We start from the raw sequence: 15,738 nt of genomic DNA, 5'->3' as shown, positions 1-15,738 counted from the left end.
GGCCAGTCAAGAGTTGTGTGTGTAGACCCGCCTGACCCTTCGCTTGGTGGTGGGTTCGACTCCCCCATCCAGTTCTTTTTCTGGAATTTATTTTGGAGTTTATTGACGGCCCACAAGAAATTATACGTAACTATGATTGTGATTAACGTCTTTGAGTTTCTAACATACCTAGGCACCGAGACTAAACATTTCTCGAAGAAAACAATAAACATTAGATATGGATGTACCAATGAACCTTCGGTCTTTTAAACAGCTCGGAACCCATCACATGCTGACCCCAGACTCGCGTCAGGTTGCTGAGGAGACGAAGGTGACTGAGGCTGAACAGGTGGCAACGTCGGCCCAACGACGGCTGCCCCGGACCCCGTTGAGGCGAGGACTGCATTGGGATTACCCAACACCGGCCCCGAAGAAGCAGCAGTAGTCCCGCTAGTCACCGAAGAAAGAGGACCGGGGTAAGCCAGCAGAGGCGTATCGTCCTCCTCCCTCTGACCTCCCGCAGGACCTCCATCACTGCCGCCAGTACCACCGCCCCTCCGCATCTCAATCCTCTCCTCGTGACGAACCGCCTTCCTCTCCCCCAACCAAGCCACCGGATACCGATGCCTCAATCCAAACTGACACCACAACTTAATCTTCGTCTTCAGTTGCATCGTCTTCCACTGCTGCGTGAACTCGGCCCGGTCTTCAGGGCTCCTCCTTTTCTCTATCATCGTGAAACCGACCACGAAAATGAAGATCGAAGCCCAGCACACGGTTCCCATCCGGAAACATGTCTTGCCCAGCATCAGCCGCCTGAACCAGAAGAAGTTTTCGACAAATCCAAGAAGAATGATAGACAGAATGACAGCCGCGACCATAATCATCCACGGCTCGAGCCTGCTGCATTTCCCCGCGTAGGTGTAAGGGCAGAGCTCGGCTTGGGTCGGCGGTCGCGGCTCGCCAGGGAGATAGCAGTGTTGGACGTAGGATGTGTTGAGCATGTCGAGATCCAACCTGTAGAACGGGTAGTTTCCGTTCAAAGGGGGCCCACCGTAGCGGGTTGGGGGTAGATCTGCTGCCTTGACGTGGATAGTCCTGGTCATTTTTGTTATCGTGAGGGATTCGTCGTAAGTACTTGTGTGCGACTTGACTGGAAGGATGGTGGCTTTGGGGAGCAGATATTCGGTCAGGAACTCGGACGGGAGGTAGTCGCCCCAGTCGCTGAGCGGAGTAGATGTGGTATACTCAAATGAGGTCGGGCAGCTGGCGGGGGCGGTGAGAGTGTGGTGAATTATCCAATTGTCTGTTGTCGATTCGGTCCGGGTCGACATGATATGGAACCGGGACCAGCTTTCGAGCTCTGAACGGGGAATGGAGTCGGCGGGCAGGATGATGGTTACCATTTCAACGTCCCAGTCACGGTTGGTTACCGTTGTGGTCGACCTCGGCGAAATGCCGGAGGGTATGTTGGTATGCTTCACCTTGTAAGGGCGGTCCGCAATGAATGTTGTGTAGCATGATGTTAGTTCGGCAGTGTCCTCCGGATCACAGCCATATGGTAAGTATGTTGTTGTATAGGCCTGTAACTCTGTGCTAGTCCACCCCGTCCACTCACTGACCAATGTTGGCTGAAGGGCACTGGTCATCGCGAGGATATGGCAGTCGAAATGGTCTGTGAAAAAGAGAAGAGACCGTAACGAAGACAACAGGGCCAGTCCGGTGCATACAAGACCTGAGCTCAGCTTTGTGATGACAGGGGTCTCTCAGCATGATGTACAGTGCAACTATGAAAGAAAAGAAATGAGGCCTTGGCAACGGGGAACTTGACGTTGTGGCGCTAATAACCTACCAGGCACGTTTCTCCCCGTCCTGCCACCAACCGCAGGGCAAAATATGGAGTGCCAAGGTCATCACAAAGCAGCCAAGCTCAATAGGCACAGTGTAGGGCTGATTCGGTCATGAGATCACGGGCGAGGTCCCTTCGGCCACTCTAGCTCCGTGGTCACTTCCTTGTTGTACCAGTAGTCAATCAACAGCTCCTGAAACGCAAAGAGATCTCCTTCCCACTCCCTCTTCAAGTAGTACGGGTGAATCTGATCAAGGCATGGATGAAACATGGTCCAGGCCCTGCCAAAGTCGAAAAGCTTTCCGGCGACATAGTTGCGCAGGTGAATATCTCGAACCAAGATCCCCAGTCGCTGTAAACCTTGCAGATCCTCCCACATCTGGGAGATGTCGTTAGGAGTGAACCCTACAGCGCTGCCTCCATCTTCGTCCACCACAAGCTCCTTGACAATGGCCTTGATGGGCTGGTCTCGGTCGTACTTGTATCGATTCCACATCGGGTGACCAATGCTATGATGGGTCTCTTCATCGTCGTCACTGAGTGATTCGGGTTCCCAGCCATCGTCAAGCATGCGTTAAGTGACGTCCGCTTCTTGCTCGGGGGTCAGGTCAAGGTATCCGAATGCCTTGACAGCGAGGTCCTCCCGATTATCCTGTTTGAGTCGACCATATGCACGCCACTCGGCATTGAACGGGGAAAGATAGTCGTAATACAATTGAGACGTCTGGAGCGGGCGCGCTAAATACTCGGCCCAGCTATCCCTCAACGTGACCCAGTGCATAAATGGGAAGAGCTTGAGCGCGAAAGTGCCCCTGTCTTCAATCTCGACCTTCCAAACGAAACTATCTTTGTCTTTGGCGTGGCCCAGATTTTCCAAAAACTTGATATTGACGCGAGCGGTCGGCGTGAATGGGGCAAGATAGGGGCCTGGCACAGCAGGCAATGACGATTTGATGGCAGTCATGATGGTGGTTATTTTGCGGTTTGGTGTGGAAAGAGATTAACATTGGAATGATAAATTCGGATTGGTGGGTGCTGGCCAACCCACCACCAGCACAAGTACGCAGGTTAGTCCATTCTAATTGGTTCACTGGATCAACCTGCTACAACGGGTAACCGCCATCAACCCAAAAGACTGCCGCCAACTTGCATTTGAACTCCCTGGCCCCCAGGTTTCCCCACAAAAACATGTGTTTCGATGATGATTCATCGTTATTAACCGAACTGGCCGGGACTGATGTTGAGGTCTGATGCTACTCGAACATGCTTGGATATGCGGCCGGAAAGGTTCCCTTATGTACCATAGCATACCTACCAGTCCCAGGTCTGAGTCTAGCCCAGATGGCACAATCCCACCTGTCATGGAGGTAAGTAGAGTCAATCACAAGGGGAAGTTCAACCAAAAATACAATTGTTTCAATTCTGGGCCCAAAGGCTTATGGCCACCACACACTCCTGGAGTACATGATAAACGCAAAAGAACATCCAGACTATCATTTCGAGGGAGATCCAATGCTGATTCTGGAAGGCATACTGCCAAAAACTAAGGAAGGTTTCTCTCCCATTTTTACATTTACCACCCCCCATCTTCGAATGACCTCAGGCGCATAGCGCCAACAGAAAATAAAACTTGAAAATAAAACGGGGCGTCAAAAATAAATTTCGGGATCCTAGTGCCAATGAGGCATACATGGAGAATGCATTCCCGAGAAGCGTGATAGTTAACTGCCCAATTCTATTCTTTTATCACTGGATAGGTACTAACTTTGCCAGCTCGTTTTCATGATCGTACTATGCTACCTTAAGTCACGCCTTTGCCGAAGATTTGGCTGTGTTTATTGATCCCTGCGGCACAGCTGAACCCCTCGACCTCGCCTCACCGCGTATTGGACAAATATAAGGTTGTTTACGTCCTCGAGCCCAGCCACAGATCCCAGATCCTCGAACCTCTGCCTCTCTAGACTTATCGACTCCTTGTGCGTTTGATAAGACGGTGACACTTGCTGCGCGGCAACGAAGACCCCACACCCAAAAGGGCCACCAGGGGAACACCGGTAAGATCTTGTACGGACCAATTATATCCCTACCACAGTTAAACACCTCAAAGAGTGCAGGACCTCGGTTTAACACTAATCCACCAGTTCCAAATCTCTGTGGCAAGCTAGCCGGAGTGCGTGGTAACGCTACGCCTCCTTCGAACCACTGCTGGGGCCAATTGCCATTGCCACAAGGTTTATTTTACGTTATCGACTAACCTGTCGTTTTGGGAGAAGCTGCAAACCATGATATTGCCACCTAAACGTGGAAATATGCATCGTCTTGATGCAGGATTGAAAATGCAGGAAATATTTGGTCTAGATATACTCCGTCCCCCACACCCCTTTGATGGTAAATAAGAAAAAAGAAAAATAGGAGAAAGAAGATGAAGGTCGAAATGTCAAACATCTCGAGAAAATAAAAACATTATAACACGCCCTGAGTAACAGCCAAGAACTATTTTGCGTCCTTGCATAGCAGAAGCGCTTGCATGATATTCTGGTGGCAACCATAACACGTTCTGGTTATTGCAAGTAATCCAGCGGTAGTCTTGTCCTAAACCATACGAATAACACACCGGACTACTTAGCTGATTTGGACTTTCTATGGTAGTCGTGGCTATTTGGACACGCCCGATATTCGTATTAATGTAAGCGTTGGTATGGTCGAACGATAGATGGGTAGCAGCTGAATTAACATTTATCGTCTGTGTGCAAGCTCCCGATGCCGCATCCCAGATCTTGATGGTGTAGTCGCTCGAGCCCGATGCCACGCGCTGGCCGTCCGGCGAGAACGCGACCGACAGGACCCAGTCGCCATGGCCCTCTAACGTTTGTGTATAGGTCCCCGATGCCGCATCCCAGATCTTGATGGTGTTGTCGCTCGAGCCCGATGCTACGCGCTCGCCGTCCGGCGAGAACGCTACCGACAGGACCCAGTCGCCATGGCTCTCTAACGTCTGTGTACAGGTCCTCGATGCCGCATCCCAGATCTTGATGGTGTTGTCGCTCGAGCCCGATGCCACGCGCTCGCCGTCCGGCGAGAACGCTACCGACAGGACCCAGTCGCCATGGCCCTCTAACGTCTGTGTACAGGTACCCGATGCCGCATCCCAGATCTTGATGGTATTATCGCTCGAGCCCGATGCCACACGCTGGCCGTCCGGCGAGAACGCGACCGACAGGACCCAGCCGCCATTGCCCTCTAACGTCTGTGTACAGGTCCCCGATGCCGCATCCCAGATCTTGATGGTGTAGTCGCTCGAGCCCGATACCACGCGCTGGCCGTCCGGCGAGAACGCGACCGACTGGACCCTGCCGCCATGGCCCTTTAACGTCTGTGTACAGGTCCCCGATACCGCATCCCAGATCTTGATGGTGTTGTCGCTCGAGCCCGATGCCACGCGCTGGCCGTCCGGCGAGAACGCTACCGACTCGACCCTGCCGCCATGGCCCTTTAACGTCTGTGTACAGGTCCTCGATGCCGCATCCCAGATCTTGATGGTGTTGTCGCTCGAGCCCGATGCTACGCGCTGGCCGTCCGGCGAGAACGCGACCGACTCGACCCAGCCGCCATGGCCCTCTAACGTCTGTGTACAGGTCCTCGATGCCGCATCCCAGATCTTGATGGTGTTGTCGCGCGAGCCCGATGCCACGCGCTGGCCGTCCGGCGAGAACGCGACCGACCGGACCCAGTCGCCATGGCCCTCTAACGTCTGTGTACAGGTCCCCGATGCCGCATCCCAGATCTTGATGGTATAGTCGCTCGAGCCCGATGCCACACGCTGGCCGTCCGGCGAGAACGCTACCGACAGGACCCAGCCGCCATTACCCTTTAACGTCTGTGTACAGGTCCCCGATACCGCATCCCAGATCTTGATGGTGTTGTCGCTCGAGCCCGATACCACACGCTGGCCGTCCGGCGAGAACGCGACCGACAGGACCCAGTGGCTATGGCCCTCTAACGTCTGTGTACAGGTCCTCGATACCGCATCCCAGATCTTGATGGTGTTGTCGCTCGAGCCCGATGCTACGCGCTCGCCGTCCGGCGAGAACGCGACCGACAGGACCCAGTCGCCATGGCCCTCTAACGTCTGTATACAGGTCCCCGATGCCGCATCCCAGATCTTGATGGTATTATCGCTCGAGCCCGATGCCACACGCTGGCCATCCGGCGAGAACGCGACCGACTGGACCCTACCGCCATGGCCCTCTAACGTCTGTGTGCAGGCATTCCATTCCGCTTCTACAACTGATATTGTGCTAATCCAGCCAGGCTCTTCCTTCTTAAAGAATTTCTTTATCATACTGTCAGTCGGTGCAAATATAAGGGCTGATGTGTATGCTTGAAGAGGGGCTTTCTCAATTATCACCCTGTAGGACAGCGCAAATCGATATGCATCCCGGACGATAGCTATCAACCTCCCTCGAATGGTATGTCCCTATACTACTGTTAGACCAGCTTATAGCATTTAGTGGTCTCATACTTACCAATAAGCTCTCTAACTGTCGGATGGCATTGATGCCCTCTGGTAAAGCTCGGAGTAGACTAAGAGCTTCAAGCCAATAAAGATACTTCGTTGTAAGGAATCTGTGGATATCCCCATCATCTTGCAGAAGATGAACCCATTTTGAGCTTGTGCTAGAGACTAAATCACGTAAATGATTAATCCAGTGGATGCATGAATATCGTACCGTTGCTAGCGGGTCCGGGTCTGGCACTCGGACGTTGTCAATCAAGAATCCCGGTGCATTTAAGCAGTATATGTCTCGTCGCAGCTTCTGAGACATAACATTCAGTGACCTCCAGAAGATAATATAGCTCACATCCTCCATCCCAGTAGGGAAAACCAGCTTGAAAGCTTCTTGAGAAGCTTTGTTGGAGGCTTTGTCCGAAGCCGTGCCGATGAGAAAGTCCTTGGCCGATTGGTGGACGAAATAGACCGTTCGTTCTCGGATGATCAAGAACGAGCCGCAAAGCTTAACAATCTCTTCCAAGGACTCCGGATCATCGGAAACGTCATCCGGCATCTCAATAAGAGAGGCGAGTTCATCAAGGCTGATAGGTCGGCGAACGGCTGCGGCGACGGCAAGAATCTGCTTGCAAAGGTCTGCATCTTCGGAATGGCCAATCTGCTCCAGCATCCGCGCATATAAAGAGTCTAGTCCGCGCGGAAATGTCTGTAACTTTGCTAATATATGCCGCTTCTTAACCTTCGGATCCGCGAGCGCCTGGCAGACCAACGCCACCCACAGAAACGTGCCATTTGCGTGGGAGTGTAAGTAATCCTGAATCTTGCCTATCATGTTGGCATCGTATTTCGTTTTCGGTGCCAGTTGATCTACCCTGTTTTGGATAAATGCGTTGACAGCAGTAGAGATAGATTCGGCGTTGAGCTCGAGGCTTAACCTCGCTTTCTGCGTGGCTGTTTCCAATTGCTCTTCGATATCCGGCCGATTACGACTCGAGACGATCCACTTGATTGGGGAGGATGTGCATGAGGTCCGGGTTATCAGCTCGAGAAGCTGCGGCAAGTCTGTCACGCATTCATCAAGCGCGTCGATGATCAAATACGTCATTCTCAAGCCGGGATCTTGTAGAATGCTAGTAAAGATCTCACACAGGACAACCCATACGTTAGGATCCTCAAACATCTTTTTTCCTGCATGATCATAAGGTCGTCGTACGTGTGAGATGAGTGCTGGTTGTTGGCTGACAAGAAGGTAGATTAGACCGCGGAGGACGGCAGTGGCATTATTAATGCGCGAGTCGGTGGCTTGGCAAAAGAAGAAGGATAGAAGGCCAGCTGGTGTAGACTTTTTTAATTCGTCGATGATGCCGCAGAGCAACATAGTCTTGCCTTTGCCGGGGTCGCCTTTGATCCAGAGCAGCCGTTGATCGTCACCGCCGTGCCATTGTTGGAATTGGACGTTGCTGAGAACCCAACAGTAGGAGTCTTTCAGGAGGCCGCCCTTAGCAGCTTCGATCCGCTTCTTATCGTGGCGAGAGTCGGTGACACGCAGGTCGGCCAGACAGCCGTCATCCTTCCCAATCTTCTCTCGCAACCGCTCAAGGGCCTTCTCTTTTCCTTCGCCGTAGATAAGAGGCAGATGGACGTCGAAGATACCAAAAAGCGAGTATGCCATGTCTTCTTCACGTGTTGTAGTGCGTTGCTTCATCCATGCCATCCGGTCATGGACACTGAAATCAGACAAAGGACTACCTCGGAGGGCCTCGAGGGGAATTCCCGTTACGTTGTGGATCATTCGCTCTAGAGAGTTCCTGTCTCCAATACGCGCCTTCTCCCTTGAAAAGAACTCGACTGATGTCGGAGCAAGAAGTTCTTGGAGGGTCCATCCTCGAGTAAACCATTTGCATTTCTGAAAAGCCCATTTCCAACTAGGATCGCCGTCGGCGTCTCGCCTGTATGTTGAGACGTCTGTAAGATAGACATAGCACTTAGCCGCATCGCGATACCACCTGAACATAGAGTTGATCGCCTCCTGAAGCTCAGTGCTGTTGGACTTATCGATACAGCATGTGTCTACCCAGAAGAATTTCAGCCCGTCACGCCAAGCTTGATCTGCGCAAAACCGGATCTTGTTGTAGCCGAGTTTGCTTACGGCTCTGCCGTCCTTTAAATCTTTGTAGCTGACTTCCTCCTCATCAGGCCCCCATGTGTGTGAAAGAATCGCATATGGCGGAATCTTGTCGCTGGGCAGGTCCTTCGTCGGGCGGATCTCGCCGGCATCATCACGTTCCAGGAGACGCATGGTTCGGGACCGCCGAGGCTCGGCCGGAAAGGTGAAAGGGCGGAGCGGTAGGTGCGATAGATAGACGAGGATATTTGCGATCTGCGGGAACAAAATAATCAGAAACTGAAGTAAATAGCGCGCCGCGATTGTCTGGTGTTGGAATTTATCTTACTGGGTACTTATAGTGTATGAGGAAGACCCTTTGTAATGTGTTTAAGAACTATCGCGGGCTTCGATCGATCGTGATGAGGGGCGCGCAAGGGTAGAGTAGGAGAACGCAAGCTGTTCAGAGGTGCAGCTGCTGTTAGAGAGAGATACGGGACGGTTGACCACGGTATTGCGAGTCTCGGTGGGCTCGAAGCTTTGAAGTGATTGATGTTGCTATCGCAATCGGCTTTGGGCTTCCTCGACCCCTCATGTTGGGCGTTGATGGATTGGCAGCTAGGCAGCGCACGCAAAAGCATGGGACGTCCCGAACCAATCAGAACTAATTATCTTGTGAAGGTAACTCGTTGAGACAGCACCTTGCCGTGCACCGGTTTGGCTACACCCTTTTACAACCCAGACTAACCTTTAGAGAATCACTCTTAGAGAGACTGGGCTCTGGAACCGCCACAATCTTGCAAGTACTACGAAGTACTATTACCCTTGAATTTATTTACAGATTTCAATACTGCAAATTAAAATCCAAAGCTATCAAAACAAAAATACTAAACGCATTTTTAAACAGAGAGGTGTGTGACGAACCCCTATCCAGAACCTCTGAAAGGGATAACGTTGACCCTATTACCATACCTTATTCCTTAGTTTCGATTTCTCCGCCGTTCGTCTTGACCCGCTTGAAGCGTCGAGAGACAAGGGTTCCGCAATCGTAAACACGACTCGACGGTTTGATCATCCGCGGTTTTGAAGGGCGCTGTGAATACTTGCCCAGGTGCGTCGCATCAGAGTTGATGTCAGGACCATGGCTTAAAGTAGTTGAATATGGCGCTTCTTGGCGCTTTGGGCGGTAAGCATTAGGCGATCTCAGCCCGCTGCCAAGTCCTTCGATATACTCCGTGTCCAATACTATTCTTTTGATAAACGCGAGGCACTTGATTGCCTGCCTTACTTCCAACCATTGGTTCTCGATAACGGTTGGGCCGTGATGTGGCTGGTTGGTCGTTTGACGTGTGACACGCATACAAAGGCCAAACAGCGCCTCATTGTGGGTCTCGCTAAGTCTAAATACTCCTCTCTCCATCACTTTCGTTCTTACGGCGACCTTAACATAGTCACCGCCGCGATTGAAGCTGACCCTTACCAGCCTGGTGCGCAATACGAGCCCCGCTTTTCAGAATATTCCCAGGATGACCACGACAGAGGTGAGATCGCTCTCTATATAAGAAGCGGGGACCGAGCTAACTACCGGCACTTCATCCTTAGGCTTGCAGGGGACTCCGCCGGATCATCCCAGTCGATGACGCTCCCCACGACGCGACGATCGAGTAAGTTCCACCCGGTCGAACGCATAGAGGCACGTCTAACCGGCCAGTATTATCGCAATCCACGGATTGGGCACCGAGTCGCCGCGGACATGGGAGTTTAAGAAAAGAAATGGGGATGGGGTTGTGAACTGGCTGTCGGACGCCGACATGCTGCCGGCAGCCCTACCAAAGGCCCGCATATATACGTACGACTGGAATGCAAACTACTTCGCAAATGCACCCGTGCAGACGCTGCTCGGCCATGCCGATACGCTACTCGGTCTTATCGCCGAAGGCCGTGGTTCGCAAACGCGACCAATTATCTTCGTCGCCTCTTGTTTTGGAGGGCTTATTCTGGCCGAGGTATGTCCATAGATCATATACGGCGGGCAGCGGTTAACCTCCCCAGGCAATCATCCGAGCCGCCCAGGAAGGCAGCGCCTATAAACATATCCTGCTTTCCACTGTCGGCATCGTGTTTCTCGCCACTCCATTCCAGGGTAGTGATGCTGCGAAGCAGGCTCGGTGGCAGGTGCTGGTTAAAGGCATTATGGGAGAGCAGGCCTCTGACCAACTCATAAAAGACCTCGAGCAGAGCCACGACTTCGTCCACCAGCGCGTTCAGAAGTTCGCCGAGATCGCTAATGCTAAGGCAGTGCAACTGCCCCTGAGTTGCTTTTTCGAGACCAGGAAGACGGAGATGTTAAGACGCATTCTATCGCCCGGGTGGGCGAAGCGCCTGTCAAGGAGTGTTACCCGCAAGATTGTACGTTATTTGTCCCCGTTCGTGATATTCAACTGACCTTGATAGCTTGTGACGGAGTCTTCAGCCTGCCTGCATGGTTTCCCTCGCCAAGGCTTGGATGCGACCCATTCAGGGATGAACAAATTCCAAGGTCCAGAATGTCCCAACTTTAAATTAGTTAAAGATGCGGTCAGGAAACTCGCTGGAGACGCATCGGTTGTTTTAAAACTGCGGAAGAACTGTAAGCTGATCATCTCCTGGGTGGGCTGATGCGGCCAGAATAGTGCTAATATGGCGAAGCTACCATGAAGGGACACTGGATCGTCCGGTTCGGACGTAATAAGGAATTCGTCGGGCGTGAATCAATTCTCGAAGATCTTCTTAAGAGGGTTCTTCCTAGTGGAGACGAAGATGACTGCCAACGGACCGCCATCGAAGGTCTGGGGGGGGTTGGAAAGACGCAGATCGCGCTGGAGACCGCTTATCGCATTCGCGACGTGCAGCCGGAATGCTCGGTCTTTTGGGTTCCCGCTGTTGATGCCACCGCTTTCGAGAATGCATACCGCGCTATCGGCCAGCAGCTTAAGGTACCGGGAATCGACGAAGAAAAAGCAGATGTCAAGGCACTTATTAAGTCCGCATTGGGCCGCGAGAATATAGGTAACTGGCTTTTAATTATCGATAACGCCGACGATGAAAAGCTACTTTTTGGGGATACCGCCCTTGCCGACTATCTTCCATTCAGCCGGAAAGGATCTATTCTTTTCACAACCCGAAACCACAAACTTGGATTAAGGCTGGTCGAGTCTGAAAATCATATTATCGCAGTTGAAGAAATGAGCCAAGACGAGGCCCTTAAGCTATTAGGGAAAAACCTAAAAGGTTCTCAGATGAGCGACATAAGAAGCAACAATGCGTTGCTAGAGTTTCTTACTAACCTCCCTCTGGCAATACGGCAAGCGTCTGCTTATATGGCCAAGGAGCAGATCTCGACTGCGCGGTACCTTAAGCTATGTAACTCCAGTGATGAGGATATGGTTAAGTTGTTGAGTAGTCACTTTGACGACCGACACCGATATAAGAACATTCAAAATGCTGTCGCCACAACTTGGCTGATTTCGTTCCAGCAAATCTCAGATCACGACGCGCTGGCGGCTGACTACCTCAGATTTCTGTGCTTTTTAGCCGGGAAGGATATTCCGCACTCCCTGTTGCCGCCGGCGGGGACGCTAGAGACTGTTGAAGCAATCGGGACCCTGAAGGCGTATGCATTTATCTCCCAACAGAATGAGTCGGATAGCTACGATATCCATCGGCTAGTTCAGATATCGATGCTGAGCTGGTTAGATGGAAAGGGAGAGCGACAGGAATGGACGGCCAAAGTGTTAGAACGGCTTGACGATATATTCCCTTGGCCTAAACACGAAAACCGAGAAGAGTGGATAAGGTATCTTCCTCATACGCAACATGCTCTTCAACTACGGAAGAGAACAGATGACGGGGAAGCGACAACAGGTCTTCTTTCCAAAGTGGGTGAGAGCTTTCGCAATTTAGGGAAGTATGAGGAAGCAGAGCAGATGCATCGGCAGGCGCTGCAGCTAAAGGAGAAGGTGTTGGGCAAGGAGCATCCCGCCACGCTCACCAGCATGAACAACCTTGCGGTTGTGCTTCGTAGCCAGGGGAAGTATGAGGAGGCCGAGCAGATACATCGGCAGGCGCTGCAGCTAAGGGAGAAGGTGTTGGGCAAGGAGCATCCCGACACGCTCAGTAGCATGAACAACCTTGCGTTTGTGCTTCATAGCCAGGGGAAGTATGAGGAGGCCGAGCAGATGCATCGGCAGGCGCTGCAGCTATCTCAGAAGGTGTTGGGCAAGGAGCATCCCCACACGCTCACCAGCATGAACAACCTTGCGGGTGTGCTCGACAGCCAGGGGAAGTATGAGGAGGCCGAGCAGATGCATCGGCAGGCGCTGCAGCTACGGGAGAAGGTGTTGGGCAAGGAGCATCCCGACACGCTCAGTAGCATGAGCAACCTTGCGCGTGTGCTTGGTAGCCAGGGGAAGTATGAAGAGGCCGAGCAGATACATCGGCAGGCGCTGCAGCTACGGGAGAAGGTGTTGGGCAAGGAGCATCCCGACACGCTTGGTAGCATGAACAACCTTGCGAGTGTGCTTCATAGCCAGGGGAAGTATGAGGAGGCAGAGGAGATGCATCGGCAGGCGCTGCAGCTATCTCAGAAGGTGTTGGGCAAGGAGCATCCCGACACGCTCAGTAGCATGAACAACCTTGCGTTTGTGCTCGACAGCCAGGGGAAGTATGAGGAGGCCGAGCAGATGCATCGGCAGGCGCTGCAGCTATCTCAGAAGGTGTTGGGCAAGGAGCATCCCCACACGCTCACCAGCATGAACAACCTTGCGGGTGTGCTTGATAGCCAGGGGAGGTATGAGGAGGCAGGGCAGATGCATCGGCAGGAGCTACAGCTATCTCAGAAGGTGTTGGGCAAGGAGCATCCCCACACGCTCATTAGCATGAACAACCTTGCGCTTGTGCTTTATAGCCAGGGGAAGTATGAGGAGGCAGAGGAGATGCATCGGCAGGCGCTGCAGCTAAGGGAGAAGGTGTTGGAGATCAGATGACTGGGCTTGCAAGCTAGCCGCACACAGCTTAGCTGATCTCTCATTCAATCTGTCTATTTTTTTTATCATAGCGTGTCACAGGAGGGGTCTGGGGGTCTCCATTGATTTATAGCCCGTCACAATACTCTAGATCCTTCTGGATCCCGCCTCTTTCATCACTTCGAGTACCCTGTTTCATCTTAAAGGTAAGTGGCTCTAGAACACTTGGTAGAGACGTCATTTGGCCCACTCGAATAATTCGAGATCGGGCTAGTTGGCTTGACGTAGTTCCAAGCGCCACAACTAACTTTATTTGATTTGGTTTCCTTTAGCAGCCGCGAGGCTCCCAAGATGATTTGACTGCAGTAACTAAGCCTGTGAAAGCGGCAGCTGATGCCAAGGGAACTAGGGAGGTATGACGCCATAAGTGCTAATTTGTTGAGAGGAAGTGATAAAGAAGCTTAGGTAGGTATGTAAATATGAAATGGAACTGTCGTTAAGACAAGCAGTATGTTGGTTTATATGACGATTCAACTAGGCCTTTACCTTGACTTGCAAATTCGTTATTCGAGCTTAAGCTGGTTAATTTGGACATTTCGAAATCAAACACATTTTTTCCAGGCTAAAATGGGCAGGAGGGTAGGGTGGAAGAGGCAGTGCTGCTCCTAACTACACACCCCACCCAAGTCCGAAAGCGGCAATGTACTTCCCTCGACCAGGAAGAACAAGATGCTATTGAATGATAGTAGAAGGTGATAGAAGATATTGAACGACCTTCAGAACATTAATGACCCAAAAAAGAAACTGGGATGCATTATAAATCGGGACTCAGCCTTGAGGTGTGAGTAGATATGTAGCACCAACAGCTCTGCACAAGCTTTGTCGGCCAGATGTCAGCTTTAGCCTTCGCGAATACAACAGCTTAGAATGTGGAATGAGCGAGACATTAACTCCGACCCGCTAGCACCCGCGTGCGCTGGGGGTCAGGATAACAGAGTTAAGCTGTGATGCTGCGGCTTCGACGGCTTCCTGTAGAGTCAGCAATCAGGGGTTGGAACGCACGACACTATGCTTAACAGTTGACTACCGGGATTAGCCGGCAAAAATGTCAACGGCTGTGCAGGACCATCAATCTGACTTTTAATAATAGCTTCAAGTCGCCGTGGGTACCTTATGATCACAAAGGCAACAACATTACGTTGGCGACGGTAGAATGATTCCATGCATGTCCATGTCGATCAGGCCAGTGCTGCCACCGAAGCTACCACTTTAACATATATATAAACCCTCATTCGCATCTCCCCTCCCCTTTCAACTTCCATATCATCATCCCAACCAAATCACCATCAACCACCACCTTATTCACCTCAAAATGACAACCACCCCCTTCTCCCTCCCTCCCTCCCCAGTCTGGTTCATAAGCGGCTGCTCCTCCGGCATAGGCCGCTCCCTCGCCCACCTCTTCTCTACCGTACACCCAGCCCACCGCCTCGTCGCCACCGCCCGCAACCTCTCCTCCCTCTCCTACCTCCCCCAATCCAACAACATCCTCCCCCTCCCCCTCGACGTCTCCTCCCCCTCGACGTCTCCTCCCCCACCTCCATCACCACTGCCATCACCACCACTCTCTCCCACTTCGGCAACATCGACATCCTCGTCAACAACGCAGGATACATGCTCCTCGGGGACACTGAATCCTTCCTCACCCCCGCCGGCATCGCCCTCGCCCACGAGCAACTCGAAACTAACTTCTGGGGTCCCGCCTCCCTGACCCTCCACGCGCTGAAACAGATGCGAAAGAAAACCGGCAACGGGGGGGTAATCTTAAACGTCACGTCCATGGGCGGACGACTGACGGTGCCAGGAGCGGCGTATTACCATGCGAGTAAATTTGCTTTGGAGGGGTTCACCGACGCGCTTGCTCAAGAAATCAGACCGGAGTGGAATGTCAAGCTTGGGATTATCGAGCCGGGGGTGGTAAAGACTGCGTTTGTCACCGGTGTGAGGAGGTTGGAGGATTGTGAGGGGTATGAGGGAGGTGATATGCCGAGGAAAGTCATGGAGGGGTTTATGGAGGATGAGGAGAAGCAACAGCTGTGGAGTGAGCCGGGGAAACAAGCGGAGGAGATTGTCAGGGTGGTGCTGGAGGTGGAGGAGACGGGATTGGCGATGAGGACGGTGTTGGGGCCGGATGCGTGGGGGTTGTTGAGGACGGAGTTGGGGAGACAGATGGAGGAGCTTGAGCAGCGAAAGGAGAGGGCGGTGATGGTTGGGAAGGAGGGGCAGTTGGAGG

The 15,738-nt window shown here is 52.3% G+C and overlaps 4 protein-coding genes across 4 annotated transcripts; 1 reads left to right on the top strand and 3 right to left on the bottom strand.

Annotated features, from left to right (window-relative positions):
- Positions 1-245: 245 nt before the first annotated feature.
- On the bottom strand, positions 246-1,628 carry QC762_0096380 (uncharacterized protein; the record flags this gene model as incomplete). The annotated part of the gene is made up of 1 exon (XM_062884121.1): positions 246-1,628. One exon carries the CDS (start codon positions 1,626-1,628, stop codon positions 246-248), a length of 1,383 nt encoding a protein of 460 aa, XP_062740770.1.
- A 318-nt stretch (positions 1,629-1,946) lies between these two features.
- On the bottom strand, positions 1,947-2,792 carry QC762_0096370 (uncharacterized protein; the record flags this gene model as incomplete). Its single annotated transcript, XM_062884120.1, has 3 exons — positions 1,947-2,306; positions 2,418-2,601; positions 2,623-2,792. 3 exons carry the CDS (start codon positions 2,790-2,792, stop codon positions 1,947-1,949), a joined length of 714 nt encoding a protein of 237 aa, XP_062740769.1.
- A 1,473-nt stretch (positions 2,793-4,265) lies between these two features.
- On the bottom strand, positions 4,266-8,637 carry HNWD-pc1 (HNWD NOD-like receptor pc1; the record flags this gene model as incomplete). Its single annotated transcript, XM_062884119.1, has 2 exons — positions 4,266-6,305; positions 6,355-8,637. The coding sequence occupies 2 exons, from the start codon at positions 8,635-8,637 to the stop codon at positions 4,266-4,268; spliced, it is 4,323 nt and encodes a 1,440-aa protein (XP_062740768.1).
- A 1,331-nt stretch (positions 8,638-9,968) lies between these two features.
- QC762_0096350 (P-loop containing nucleoside triphosphate hydrolase protein) lies at positions 9,969-13,466 on the top strand (the record flags this gene model as incomplete). Its single annotated transcript, XM_062884118.1, has 6 exons — positions 9,969-9,983; positions 10,045-10,106; positions 10,154-10,448; positions 10,495-10,851; positions 10,897-11,071; positions 11,131-13,466. 6 exons carry the CDS (start codon positions 9,969-9,971, stop codon positions 13,464-13,466), a joined length of 3,240 nt encoding a protein of 1,079 aa, XP_062740767.1.
- Between the last annotated feature and the right edge of the window lie 2,272 nt (positions 13,467-15,738).

This window comes from Podospora pseudocomata, chromosome 6, assembly GCF_035222375.1.
Source record: "Podospora pseudocomata strain CBS 415.72m chromosome 6, whole genome shotgun sequence".
Classification (NCBI taxonomy): Eukaryota; Fungi; Ascomycota; class Sordariomycetes; order Sordariales; family Podosporaceae; genus Podospora; species Podospora pseudocomata.
The sequence above is the reverse complement of the archived record's forward strand: the minus strand, read 5'-3'. Positions and strand labels throughout refer to the sequence as shown.